Source organism: Hipposideros armiger, unplaced genomic scaffold (assembly GCF_001890085.2).
Source record: "Hipposideros armiger isolate ML-2016 unplaced genomic scaffold, ASM189008v1 scaffold_174, whole genome shotgun sequence".
Taxonomy (NCBI): domain Eukaryota; kingdom Metazoa; phylum Chordata; class Mammalia; order Chiroptera; family Hipposideridae; genus Hipposideros; species Hipposideros armiger.
Window position 1 is genome coordinate 2,722,070 of NW_017731524.1, and position 15,289 is coordinate 2,737,358.

General features: G+C 39.2%; 1 protein-coding gene across 7 annotated transcripts in view; it reads right to left on the minus strand.

The window, feature by feature from the left end:
- The window catches only part of KLF12 (KLF transcription factor 12), a 529,300-nt gene that overhangs the window by 75,758 nt on the left and 438,253 nt on the right, over positions 1–15,289 (minus strand). For all 7 annotated transcript variants that reach the window (XM_019652141.1, XM_019652137.1, XM_019652140.1 and 4 more), the window contains one exon: positions 1,494–1,556. In XM_019652141.1, coding sequence (XP_019507686.1) covers positions 1,494–1,556 — 63 coding nt within the window. The remainder of the gene's footprint in view (positions 1–1,493; positions 1,557–15,289) is intronic.

A 15,289-nucleotide genomic window follows, 5' to 3' on the forward strand; every position in this document is an offset into this window, starting at 1 on the left:
TTTCTCTGGAGATAAAAGTGGTTTAAACTTACTAACCAAATAATGTGCTATAAATTATGTAGGAACGAGTTATCGTTGTTATTCCAATACTCCAGGAAGGGAAAGTGAAGAAAAGAAAATCTGTTATTTACTCAGTGTTCCACATTTAGCCATTGAGAAAAAAGTTGTAGAAACAGGGTCTCATAGCTGACAATGCTGTACTCTGTCCATTAAACTTATGCTGCTCACTTGAGCATCTCATAGTCTCTATATGTAATGAAGTTGCATTAGTGCAATCAATATGCCTTGTACTGAGAAGGAATAACAACTTGGTGTGGTCTAGAAAGGACCTGTCTTCCTGTCCTTCTATGTAATGGCCATCAACGTTACTGTTCCCTCAGCTTTTCAGGTTTCACAGGGGACAACATGCTTTAGTGATTGTGAGAAACCATGAAGGGTGCCCAGCTTTTAGACACAGTGTAAGCAAATGGTTGTATCATCTCTGCTCCATTTCCCTCTCCGTGAAAAAGAAAAGCATAATATTTAACAACATCATCAAGCTATTGTGAGGGTTAATTAGATTTAATGGGGGAAGGGAGGTGGGCTGATTAGGCACTATTCAAATTCACAGAATCATTATTTTGTGTCTAAAAATAATCCTGATTTAGGAATAAAATTAATTTGGAAGCTCAATCTTTGGTAATCACGTTTCTGTACTTTAAAAACAGCCACAGTTTTAATCAAAATCCCATTCTAAGCACAATTCAGTGAAATAAAAATGGAGACCTGTGAATTTCCATTCACCTCTGAAGTAATACAATACACACTTCAAGTGCAATTTTTTTCTTTTATAATAAATATGGACTTTAAAACCTACATTATTTTTTGTTTCACATGAAATGTTTGTGAAACACTTTAAGTTGGCACCTTTACAGAATCAATAATCAATGTTTTGTGGCTGAACTAACTTTTCAGATCATTTCTGGTAAATTTCATCTATATTTCTGTTGAAGAACTCATCGGTAAAAGATCTTTGTATTCCCCAAGTTAAAAACAAAAATCTTTGGATATTTAAGACTCAGTCATAAAACAATTATCTAACTATATCAAAATTAGTATAATAGATTTACTGTGAAAATCTTCATGAGAAGTAGAAATTGGTACCTGAGAAAAATCTGAATATTGTTGCCTAAATCTCACTGGAAAATTTACAGTATCTTCAAAAAAAGAAACATTCTTTTAAAATGTAATGGTTGATAATCCTGGAAAGTATACCGTATCTGTTAGGAAAAAAATGTTGCACTCAGTTTTGGGTGAGTGAAGAAGTTTTGGCTGGAAAGCAACTCTGTCATGTTTACTTATACCTTTCCAAAGGAAAGGCAGGCTAAGTAGCTCAGCGAGTAGAAACGTATTGTCTATACAGAAGCAGGGCTAATTCTCTGTTGTTTTAACACAGCTTTATTAAAACTTCCCATAAGCCTTACAGGTTCTCATAATTTAGACTGTGTACTCACCAAGCAAACTTCTGATTATTCATTCGATTTCCCCGGACCCTTGATACTGGGGACGGATGTACCCTGTAGATAGATAAGAGTAACCCAATCATTGAAAAAGAATGTTCCCAATGATAAATGAACAAATAACAAGGGGTCTGGTTAAGAAATGATTTCTTTTAGATTTGCTTAATATAAAAATCCCCCAGAAATGGATCGCCGCTTAGTAAAAGGATGCAGTTCAATACCCACGCCTGCAAACCTGTGGAGTTTGTCTCTTTTCCCTTCTGGACTTTAACATAACAAGGGTTTGTCACAATGTTCACTGTGGAGATCCCGAAAGCAGGACCACCAGTTTTAATCAACTGATTCTTTCATTCAATCCAACAAAAAGTTACTGACTCCCTAGTCCTGGCCTGGTTTAGGAGTGGGTAAAAATGATGTAAGGTATGGTATTTGCCCTCAATGCATTCTTCCTGCTGCCTGTTCCCAGAGTGGGGCATAAGAGACAGTCCAAGCACCTCAGTCAATTTCTAGATTTAAAAGCCTAAAAAGCAAGATAATAAAGGGGATCAGGGTATGCCACCTCAAACTATGCTACTTTGGCATAAGGATTATTTTGAGCTGAAGGTAACTGAGGAAAAGCAGACCCAGGAGGAACTCTTTATCTTCTCTTTATAGGCCTAAAAGCAGGGCACGCATTTATCTTCTGTAAAGAAAATGTTCATTTGTACAGATGACCCCTTCTCCCATACCTGGAAGAGTAGTACACATACGATGGTGCGAGATGACTCTGCATAAAAAAACCCTTCTTCACCATTCGTTTCCTCCATGCATTTCCTAGTTACCTTCTTACAATTTACCCCCCGCCCCAGAAGCCCAGACCACTTTTCTGAGTTACTTATCACTGAGCACTCTTGCATGTATGTACAATATGTTGCACACATAAACAGTTTTTTTCCTCCTGCTAATCTGTCTTTTGTCAGTTTAATTTGCAGGTCCCCAAACACAGAACCTGAGAGGATACAGGAAAAGTTTTTTTTTTTCCCTCCCCTACAATAATTTCATCCAAATGTCCAAAAATAGAGCCTGTGGGACTAGGGGGAGGGAGGAAAGGCAAACAGTTATTTCTAGGAGAAAGACCTTCTAGATGTGATGCTCTACAGCTTTGAGTTTTGAGGAAGGCAAAGTCTATTAAAAACTTTAACAAAATATTGGAGAAGACTATATTGTTTTACAAGCTTCCAGTGTTGGAGCCATCCACCGAAAATAGTTCACATTTCTAGGAGCTGCTGGTATCTTCGAATCAGGAACTAGCTGCTGAACCTAGACTTTTTTGTGGGTCATGAACTGGCAACACAGTATGCCCTACTTCCTGCTTTCCTGTGGCAAACTTCCTGTTTTGTTCTAGCTTTACTAGGATGTGTGAGATCTAGGCAGTCTTTTAGCTGGTGCTATCTTTAATCTTTCTGTCTCAGACACTATTCTTATTTACAAGGCAAGAAAGAAAATGGGGATTTTAAACTCATGTTAAAGTTCAGTTAGAACCCACAGCTCCAGTTCTCCACAGTTGTTCCGTAAGTGAAAATCATTTCAACACAGATAACACAGCTTTCTCCCCTCAGAAGGGCCAACTGTACTCTTTCAGTAAGTCCAGGGCCAGACTGCACTTTGCACTCGGAAGGCTTATTTCTTCCAGCATCCTTTATTAACACTCTTTTCCTCCCAGCACTTCTCAATGGATGCTGCAGCTGAGCTGCTCTGCACAGATTTTCTGCTCCACATGGGGGAGGGGATGTTAATTATGCAGAAAGATGGAGAGAGGCCAGACAGCCCCTCTCATTCAAGCAAGGCCCACTTCCTGCTGTTTTGCAGCTACAAGGATCACCTGTTGGTCTTGGCATCTGGCCAAACCAAGGCCTAGCGGAAATGACAGACTCAGCGAAAAATGAAAGCCTGTTCATATTCTAGTACCCCAAATTGGGGAGAGAGAGGAAAAAAAAAAAAAAAAGCAATAAAAAAGTGCAAGCATCATACAAAAGGTAGCAAAATTCATTTTTTCTTCCCTTCTTTCTCTTTGCTTTCAGTCTGTCTGCTTGAAATACAATCATCAAAATGGGACTGGGAGCCAGAAAACGTCTCCCTGGTTAAAGCCCCCCGATTTAAGGGAAAGACAGGAAATCCTCTCTATCCTTCCTTTCATCCCCACTGGTGTCAGTCTTACTGCCTGAATCAAGTTTTAACAAGTAACAGCCCAAACAGTCACAGTTCTTTAACCCACTCTACAGACTTTCAATGTTTACCTCTTTTATTATTTCCTCCTTAACTCTAGAATTTCTGTCCATCACAATAATTCCACCAGAAGTTTGATGATAGAAGTATTCTCTTATTGATGGTGGTCACTGCATGTATCAGTGGAGTAAAGTAGGCCTGTTTAACCTATAATTACAATATTCTCTAGGTATCTGTATCTTGTAGTAAAACGTCATTGCCGCATACATCAAATACTATAAGCAGATACTTTCTGTAACAGGTTAGCAGTTTTTCCAAAAATTCCTGATTGTGTTTGTATGACCAAATAATTATGAGTTCTCTGAAATTAAAATGCTGCAACAGAAAAGCTTTTAATCCCTTCCCCAAGTTAGTAAATTTATAACCTAGAATTTACTATATCTGATAAAGTAGACCATACAGGCCTGCATGTCAGCGACCTCCCAGAGTTTATTTCTTGAAAAGGATATGCAGTGTTTTTGTGAGCTCAGTCTTTAAACTGTGACACTTTCGGCCACTGCCTACCTTCTTTCCACATATAGCAGCAGCCAGGCAGGTAGCAAAGGCAAAAAACCTCCGCAGGAGAGCCCACTACCTAATCTGCATGTCATGCATTATTCATGACCCCCTGATTTCTGCACCTGCATCTAGGCAGGAAGCTTGCAGGGAACGTTCATTATTCTTCCCTTAGCCTCACACAGGCCCGATTACTGCTAAGCCACTTTGTTCTGTAACTAAGGGTTTCAGGCCTTGGTACTAACCGCTGGGTACGGAAAGAAAGAAAAGAAAACACCACGCTGGAGAAAAGGGCAATCTTGGTTGTTGTGTAACATGCACTGAACTCTACAACGTGCCCTTCTGAGACTGACAGTTCATGTCAGATGGAAATGCTCACATTTGGTGATATACATCACATAGAAAAAAGGAAGCTATAGCATTAAGGCCACGTATAACAACTGTTCTATTTATATATACTTACTCATCCGAGGCAGACAGCGTGTTTATAATTTTATCCAATGCTGGGCTTCATTTAGCTTTCCTGCTAAGCATATAAGAACTTTTTAGATATCTTAATACAGAAATGACCCTTCTTTGTTTGAGTATAAGCACCAAAGGACTTTACCCTCAACTCTCTTATTTTAATGACTAACATTTATAGTTAATATGATCACTGTTTTTCAGCGTTTTCATGAATCTACTTGAATGGCTGTTGGCTGGAGATGGGATGAGAAACCCGGGTACCCAACCCAAATTACTGATCATCCATGAGCTGCTGGGGAAGGGTGCTGATCCTACCTTATTACGATCACCCCCAGAGAAAAGCTGTGACAACTTAAACTCAACCTTGTAGCCCCCCACTGGGATTAGGATGAAGTGATAAAGAGTACAAACTGCGTAACCAGCCTGCCTTGGAGTGAATTCCAGCTCCACCATTAAGCAACAGCATCATCTTAGGGCAAATTATTAATACTTAACCTCCCTGTGCTTTGGTCTTCTCATCTATACCAATGGAGGCAATAATGGTGACCACCTCCTAGGCTGTGAGATCTACCTAGATTAACAGTTGTAACATATTCAGAACAGTGCTTGGTACCCAGGAAGCCATCAACACATTTAACTATTATATCTAGCAGTGTTGGGTGGACTGGAAAGGATGGGAAGATGGAACTGGAATACCTAGCACATCGCAGGGGACTGAGATAACAAATGTGCTCTGCAGAGCCTGCAGTTTTCTCTACTAAGTTTACGTGGCTTCACTAATGAACACATACACAGAGGGTGCCAAAAAAATGTATACATATTAAGAAAGGAAAAAAAAAACTATTATAATTGTAAGACTCAATATATATCGAAAACAAAAGATGAATACAAGTCATGTTTGGCTTCTGCAATTACAAGAGGTGCTCAAAATGGTTACCATCAGCGTCCAGACACTTCTGATTATGGTGAACCACTGCCCGAGCAATGTTGACCAAAGTGTCCACTTGTATATATATTTTTTGGCACCCCTGGTAGAGTAACATGAACCAAATACTGTGATTTCTAAGGTATGGCTTACTCTCTGGCATCTCATTTTTCTGTTCTTTATTAGAAGAACCTATCTTCTGTTTATTAAATTGTACAGTATTTCAGTTATGTCCCATTCAAGAACAAGTCAGTAATCACAGCAACACAAAATCACCCCCATTTACTAAGACCTTACTACGTCACAGACTCCAGGCTTAGAACTTTAAACATATTATCTTATTTTATTCTCCTATAACATTATTACCCACACTTTATCTTTGAGAAAATAGGTTTAAAGAGTTAGGTAACTCGCCAGGGTCCACAGCTAGTGACCAGCAAAATCAGAACTTGAACACAGGTATGTCTGAGCTGTCCTACTCCAGATTATCATCCAATCTTTATGAATGCATATGTATTCCCTCCACACTACCCTAGACGATGCAATAAGTAAAATAGCACTAAGGGATTTAATGAGAGACACAGCATTTTCTTAAGCTCAATTGTACGTACTATAGTATAAGTAGATGCAAAGTGTAAGTGCTGGTTTTCTTGGCCTAAATAAAGTTGACACTGGACTAAATAGTAAGCATGTGGGTACTCCCAAGAAATACATCATAGTAATATACTATGTTCTCCCTTTCACTGTTATGAAGATTCATTGTTATTAGTGTTGCTATTTAAATACAAGATGCATAATGCATGCAAGTTTTAGACGGTAAAATTAATTCTAGCTACATCCACTTCCTCTTTTCCCTTTTTTTTTTTTTTTTTAGAACCCAATCCAATTTAGTTTGTGTCCACATCCCTCTGATGACAACATCCTTGTCATTGTCATCAATGGCCTCCATGTTTTAAAATCTAATGGTTAATTCTCAGGCCTCATCTTCTCAAATTCTCAGCAGCAACTACCATAACCGATCAATTCCTTGAAAAGCTTTCTTTACTCAGCATCACTGACATTCACCTGGCTTTCCTCCTCTTTTTTTTTTCTCCTTTGCTGGAACCTCCTTTGCTCATTTCTTTGAGTTCTAAACGTTGGCATGGCCTGGGGATCTCTTTCTCATGACTTTTCTCTTCCCAATTTCAACTCACTCCCTAGGCTAAAAAATTGCTTCAATATTGCCACCCTTACACTCTTGATTTCATCCCATCTAAAGCCTTACTTATCATCCATATCATAATGACTCCCAAATTTCTATCTCTAACCCTATATTTTCTATGACTACTAGACTCAGTTTTTTCAATCCTAACCTTTCCCTTTAAATAAAAAAAAATTTTAAAGGTGTCCATTTCTATATCGTCTAAGTTTCAAAAATGGTGGCATCAATCATCCAGCTGCAAGTTTGGAATAATAACTTGAGCCCTTTCATGCTCTCACACCCCATATATTAGACAGGCTGTTTAATTCAGAGAAAAGTCAGAATAAACTATCATTTCACAAAACAATAAAATATATATTGCAGAAAATTACTCATCTAGTAAGGTTAGAGATTTTCATTATCATGGTCATGAGAAATTATTACATGCAAATGTTTTCTATCCTTAAGTCCAATTTTTCTGTTATATAACAAAATTATTAGCCCACACAATACACACTTTAACCCAGTTTACTACACTTTCTAACTCAGTTTGTAGAAGAAAAAAGTAATCTAGAAATAATTCCACAATTGTTCTTATGTATTGGCATTTTCTTATGCAGAAATCACATGAAAGATAGTTTTAAAGTAATTCTTGGTATTGCTTCCTTTTTATACATAGCTGCACTGAATATAAGTTCTCATGATTATTCAGGTTAGTTTGACCAAATAAAAGTAAGTGTGACCAGTGTTTAAATGAAATGGGGCTGATTTTTCTGTTTTTATGAAGCAAGGGATTAGATGACCATTAGGAATGTCATATATTATTTTAAGTTCTTTTTTCCCCCTCATTATACTTAAGTTTTTCTCTCATGCAAAGAAACTGATATTAGTTTCAGAAGAGTGGGCCAACCTTAAACATCATATAGGATTAATTGGATTCTTCTTTCACTGTCTATTATAACAGTATAATTTTTGTTAAAAATCCAGTGTTTTGAAGGGATCAACATGTATTTCTTCTATACATCAACAGAATGTGGAATTCTAAAAAGAGAACATTTGGCTTGCATAATTATATCATATTAGTGAATCCCAGCTTTGTCTCCCAGCACCCCACTTGCTCTCTCTGTGGCTGTGACACTGAAGATTCTTTTCCTTCCCTTGTCACCTGGTTAGCTGATGCTCAATTCCAAGAGGCCATCCTGAACCTGTAGGTCTAGGTCAACTCGCGCCGAGTTCTCAAAGCCCAGGGTACTTGCACTCATTAACTGAAGATTACATTTGTTTGTATGTTTAGTTTATTTGGTCTGTCTCTCCAGCTAGACAATATGCTGCAAAGGGACAAGGGAACTTCTTTCTTTTTCTCATTATCGTATCTCTATTACCTGCCATAAGTGGGGACTCAGTAAGTAACTGTACAATTAGCCCTATTAGCCCTATTTTCCTACTAGGACATAACTTCTAGGATCGAAGGCAATGCCCATGTCAAATGGCCATTTGTTATGCAGTGAGATGTAAGAAATAAGATGAAAAGTTTTAGATTTAGAAATTTGAGCTATTTTGCTGAATTACTTATTGAACTCCTCCAGAGCACTTAGCGCTTCAATAATTGAGCAATATTAATTAAATTCAACATACTTTACTCCACAGCTACCATCCAGGGAAGTCTTGCATTATGGAGTTAAGACAGGGTCTCTGCTCTCAAGCTGAAAGTCTAGCTGAGATAGGCAGGTAGCAGTGATATTAAACAGGGTGGGGAAATTAAAAGGGATTTCAAGTTTTATTGGAGCGAAGAAAGGGTTAGAATTAACTCAAACTGTGAAGTAACAGAGAAGGTTTTAAGGAAGAGATTTTTTACGCTGGACACGAAGGATAAGTAAAACTTTCAGAATCAGAAGTGAATGATGGTATGAAGATACTTCAAGAACAGGAGCTAAATTAGTCATCTAAGTATGCGAGTGAACTGAAGGTGTGAAGGGAAAGTTTCTTAGAAACATTAGGGAGAGATGAGCTAGAATGTTAATACAGAACTAGAATGCAGGTCAACAGATAAATGTCTGAATAAGGAGTTTGTAATCGGGGCAATCAGCTTTGGAATAACATCCATCTTTCCTCTTTTGCTCACAGACATATATACATCACTTAGATGCTTAATTTAACCAACATTGTTTGCATACCTATTATTTATTCATTAACTTAAATATCAATTGAACATCCACTGTGCCAGACACTGGTTAGGGGAAGGGGTACCTACGATCAATTAAGACATGGCTCCTGACTTCAGGAAGCCTATAGGACGACATGTGTTTAGACAAACAACTGACCATCGTGGTGCAATGTGATAAGTGGCCATGAGGGTAGAGAAAAAGGGCATCTGAATTACGCTTTGGAGAAGACTTGGACGTTTCCCTTGGACAATATAGAGAGGCAGTGAACGGTAGATATGTCCAATAGCAAAACTACAAATTATACCGGTGACTAGAGTAAAGGATCTGGCAGGCCTGGGGGGGTGGGCAGGAGGACTATGTAACAACAGGGGGCTGATGAGGGGAGATCTTGTGTCTTGTGCTAAGTAGTTAACGCAAAGAGAGTTAAAGGACAACCACCAAAGGCTGTTAAAGTTGGAACTGGCACAACAAGGTTCATGTACTAGGAAAAAATCACCTTGGCAATAGTGCAGAGGGTGGCCTAAGAGAACACATAATCCCGCAGGAAGTACCACTGGAGGGCTGCTGTAACAATGTGCAAAACAGCGCCTCAGATGACAGTAGTGGGAATGGGAGTGGGTAGGACAAGGCGTCAGAGGAAGGTGGATGCACAATAAATTGTTACACCTGAGCCTTGGTGGAAATATATGCAAGATGTGGGAAAGCAAGACAGAGTCAAGAGAACAAAACACCCAGGGTCCTGAAATGGGTAATTAGAAGAGCCGATATAGGCAATAAAGATCATGTTTGGGATTAAAAAAAAAAAAAACGCAATGAGTTTCTGTCAGATGCATATACAGATCTGGGTTCAGCAGAGAGTTTTAAGAATAGAGCTGAAGATGTGCGCATTTCTATCATATAAATGGTCGAAGAGCCCTGAGTTTCATGTTGGCAGAATTTAGGTGAGCTGACCTGCAGACCAAGGCCAGGACACCAGGGAACACCCCATCTTCTTGGATGACTTTAAAACTCTCTTCCTATTCATTCAGGGAATGCCAGAAACCCCTACTTACTGATGAGAAGCTGGCATTTCACAATGCAACTTAGGCTCATATGATCTCATGATCAACCTTTAGAGACGTAAAACAGGATCTCCCTACCCTTCTGGGCAGTCAATGGTACTGATTATCAATTCTGTAAACAATCCAGAAACCCAGGGGGCATCCCTGCCTGCACTTTAGTCCCCTACACTGTCTCCTTCTTTCATCTTTTCATTTTGGCCGTCACTAACCTATTGGAACCCACTCCTCGCTCTCCCTGCCCAGCACTAATTCCAAAACCACCTCCCTCAATCCATTTTCTGCACTAGAGCCATAGTGTTATTTCTAAACGGCAAATCTCTTCTTCTTGCTCCATTATCCCTTTTGTGGCTTTTCATTGCTCTTGAAAGAGCCCCAGATCTCAACATGGCCCAAATGCCTGTGATCTGGCCTCTGCTCACCTTTCCAGTTTCCCTTTCTAACAATATCCCCACCTCCACGGCCCCTGCTTTCTGTGGTCCAGTCACCCGGGTCTCCTTTCAGCTGCTCTCAGCTCAGTGCCTGTGCATGTGTTGCTCCTTTTACACAGAACCCCCAACAGGCCCCCGCTCCTTCCTCTAGTTAACTCTTACCCCCAGCTCTCCCTCAATTGTGACCGTGCTCCCCATGGTTCGCCAAAATGAATCATGTCTCTGTGTTACAGACTCGCATTATTCTCTTCACTGTCCTTTACAGCACTTATCAGGCTTGTAGTTCTGTATAGACAGGACTGTTCAATGAGAAGCAGGAACTATTTCTCCTTAGCTCTTCCCTACATGCTCAGCATGGGCCCTACGTGTAGTACAAAGAAGGCACATATTAAATGTTCTTGTAAAAATAAAAGATGATGAGAACTTACAATAGTAGCCTTTTTATTTTCCTAATGTTTGTTCTTGCAATAATCTTGGAAAATAAATAATGCATAGACATATAATTTAATACATGTATTTAAATTTAATACACGTGTTAAAGATAAAATATGACGTGGAAGAGGTGAGAGAGGAAAGTGATGTGGCCTATGTGTTGTCCGAGAAAAGCTTTGCACCCACAGTGATGGGTTCTGTGGCCTCACATCAGCCTGTCTCCGGCCCTGTCTGTCCGTCCGCACACAGGACCCACCCCAGGCAAGACTGTCGAAGCAAACATGCCCATCCCTCCCTCACCTCGGGAGAAATCTGTGGAAAATAAGAGGCCATTGTGGAGAAACTGGTGAAATTCAAATGAGGCCTATAGTTTAGTAAGTAATGTGAAACCATAATAATTTCTTGGTTTGAATAACTGGACCTAATGATGTAAAATACAAACATTAGGGAAGCTGAGTAAAGGGCATCTAAGAACTTTCTATAGTATTTTTGCAACTTTAAATCCTAAAATTACTTCAACAAAATAAAACATTTTAAAGTGCTATTCCTTTGCTAGCATATGAATATAAGCAACATAGATCTTCTAGAAACTACTTTTCCCCTGTTTTTATTCAGGGATGTATTTTTTTTTCATTCTTTTCAACAGTTATTATGGATAACATTCATTCTATATGTGTTTATAAATACATAGAGTATATCTCTCTCTGTGGGTGGGTACACATTCTCTCTTGCATACATTTTGTTTGTTTGTTTTAGTAAATAAACTCATCAATCAATTCTACTACTTTCAGCATCATGGTTTTTGCACAGAATTACTAATAATACATATGCTGAAAAGTGGTAGAAAGGAATAAAGGAAAAAAAGCTAAATACATTTTAAAAAGGTTAATAAAAATAATGTTATGGTGAGATTTTGGGGGGAAAATTTAGATTATGTCTGCAGAACAACATATATTCTGGAATCCAACATTTATCTTGGACAGACCCCCAAATTCCTGCTTTGACCTGAGATACTCTGATAATTGAATTGCTTCAATTTTCCACTTCATTGTGTAGTTTATAAGTCTGATGTAATATTTTGAGCATTCGGCGTATGGTGCATTAAGGTTCCTGTCCTTTAATACGTGAACTGAAGTACTTTGACTCAGTTGTTAGCGTGGCCTGAGTTGGAGGAATTTCATGAATTGGCAGACACTGTGATTGGTAGTTATTCTATTAGTCACACTGGTAACACCTTTAATTTGGTGCACTCTGTCGAGAAAGAACAGTGAATAGTTGAAGAATGACTTCAAACGTTTTTTACTGCCTCTGGCTGCATTAATTTTAACATGCCTCATTTAGGCTAAAATAAAAAGAAAAAAAGAAAAGAGGCAAAGTTAAAGTACATAATATGGGCTTTTTGTCACCCCAAACCGGGTCTATCACAACATAGTATTCTCTTAAGGAGTTATAGATTACTAGGCTGTGCCATTTTTCCTCTGAGGACAAAACTTGATATCATTTGGTTCACGGCATAATGAAAATGGCAAAACTAGACTCTAAAGATGATAAGCCATATTTAAGGAGAAAATGTGGCTTCTTGCATTTCACTTACAATATAATTTCAAATACTAGAGAAACCCCTATCTGATAATTATATGTAATGATTATCTTCAAGTATTTTAAATAATGTGTTTAAAAGAAATGAATTTATGCAAGTGTGTGTGTGTGTGTGTGTGTGTGTGTGTGTGTGTAAATCCAGACTTGTGTTTAGGTAAACACAATTTAAATCAAAGGGCATGGCACCCAGGAGATGGACTCAGTACCGAATCACAGAGCATTCGGTATCATGCATCAGCTACCAACAGACTGGACAAAGAGCAACACATCCACTATATAAGTTCTTCCAAAATACACCTGGCCCTCTACAATTGATCAACATCATTTACACTAGTTGCATTCAACTTCACCATTCCTTCTCTGCTCCACTTCAGCCACCAGCATTCTCTTTCCTCTGCTACATGTAGTACTGGCCCAAGAAGGTACAGCGTTTCTCATGCCCAAACATGTAGTGGCTATTAAATTAACAACACAGGCAAAGCAAAGCACAGCTGGCTTAGTTATTTTTGTTATTTCTGAATTTGATACTGATAACTACATTGTTGCACTGGTTGCTTATGAAGCACCAGATCATTATTGTGATTGAAAAAGAAGATAGAAAGAATTGAATAAAATGTATTAAGCCCTGCTAATGTTCACTGAACCTGCCATCCAATTTAGGTAACATTAAGGTTATACAATAACACTATAAGATTAAAAACATCTGTTCTCCAAATACAAGAGTTGTCCCAAGACGGTAGATAACGAAAAAATGGAAACACTGATCACTTTAAGAGGTTAGAGAGACAGAAGTCACGTCAAGGTAATGGTATGAGTTTGGGCTGGGCTTCACAGGATACAGCTCCTGAGCAGCATGGAGAAGCAGCCAGGTGTGCAAGTGTGCAAATGAGGCAAAAAACAGGAGCGACGAGAAACATGCGGGACAGAGGAGCAGCGCGCGTGGCTGTCTGAGCTGGACGGAGTCGTTCACAAAAGCAGGTGCAGCCCTCAAGGTGGAATCCGATGACAGGTGATAGATGTGGGATTATTTTCTCTCTAGAAAGTGCAAAGCCGCCGGAAGATTTCATTTCAGAGGAGTAATGTTATCAGGTAAGGATCATTTGCAAGTGGTGTGCAGAATGACGGGAAACGATAAACCTAATGATACGGCAATAGTTCAGGAGTAAAGGGACAAAGTCTAAAAGAGGTTCTGAGGGAAGGGAGAGAAAAGAGAAGATGAGATAACAAGAACTGGCAAAAACTGTTGACACCGGATAGAGGAAGGTAAACAGAACACTAAAATTTTGACAGGAATGGTGGGAAACATGGTCTTCATTGTAGGCAGCTAGAAACAAAGGACTGCAATTCAGAAGGGAGGGCAGACTTACAGGAATGGACTTGATTTTCATGAACACAGAGGAGAAAGCTGCAGCCGAAAAAGTGGGTGAGCTGTCTAAAGAAAAACCTGCAGAGGCGGAGTTGTGCAGGGCTGCTGAGTGACATACCTTACAGCTGGGGGCAAGAGGAAAAGGTGGAGGGAAAGTCAGTGAGAGAGGAGGAAAACCAGTAGTAAGAAGAGCACCGGAAGTAAACACGTCACTTTGCCAAATTTTCTGAAAGGAGGACAGTGAGAAAGATCCATTTAGATGGGTCAACGAGTGACCATCATTGGGACAAGTTTTTAGTAAAGCTACAGAAGGGCTGCAGAGTGTTCATGCTTCAAAGTGAGGATGAAAGGATGCTGGAAAACAAACAGCTGATTGGGAAGCTTTTCCATAAAAGAAGAGAAATACCTGGAATTCCAGACAACGGTCATTGGTTTTTCTTTTTTTTTCTCAAGAAAATGGAAGCTCTAATAGAATGTGTTAGGTGGAACATGTGACTAAAAAGAGAGCCTACAACGCTTGAGAAGGGAAAACTGAGTAACAAGTCCTTGAGAAGACAAGCAGGCATGATGTTCTCTGACACTCTGCCCCTACGTAGGCACCGGTATTTTCTTAAAAGTGGCAACTTACTCTGAACTTTGCACTGTGCTAAGACCTATGAGGTAGGTGTCATCATTTCTACTTTGTAAATGAGAAGAGTAAGCTTAGCAAGGCTCATACATACCTAGCCCAAGGTCACATACCAGACTCGAAATTCAAGTCCTGAGAGACTCCCAAGCCACATGCTTAAAAAACGTCCCACTCTGTTTATTTTATGAACAAAGAAGTGAATCTACTTAAAAAAAAATGTTAGATGGAAATTAGCTAGAGTAGTGGCTATTCAGCAAAATTTATTACTTATAATTTCTTGTTTGCCAAAGGGTGTTGCTTGCCATTGAGAATTATGTGGATAAGTAGTTTTTAAGTAGTCTGAGATCTTTAAATGACAATCGAATTTGTGTATCAAAATATTGCTTATAATATACATATTAGTTGGCATATATACGGTATAATAAAATATATATACTTGGTCTTTGCCCTGTGTTCTTGACACAGGACTCCTAAAACTCTTGGACTTTCCTAACTGATGGCAGTGTCTTTTGTGATTCATAACAAACCCCTTTTGACTACTTTGAGTTTATGCTAATAAGGTGACCCATGGTGGGGGTGGGGCTAGATAGCTTTAGCATGAGTGCTGGTCTGTAGAAAGACAAGCATGTAATTAAAGGGTTTGAACTTTCAGCCCCACCCCCCAAGCAGGGGAGAGGGGCTGGAGACTGAGTTCAAGGACCAATGGCCAGTGAGTTCATCAGTTAGGCCTGTGTAATGCAGCTTCCATAAAACCCCCTGAATGACGGGATTCGGAGAGCTG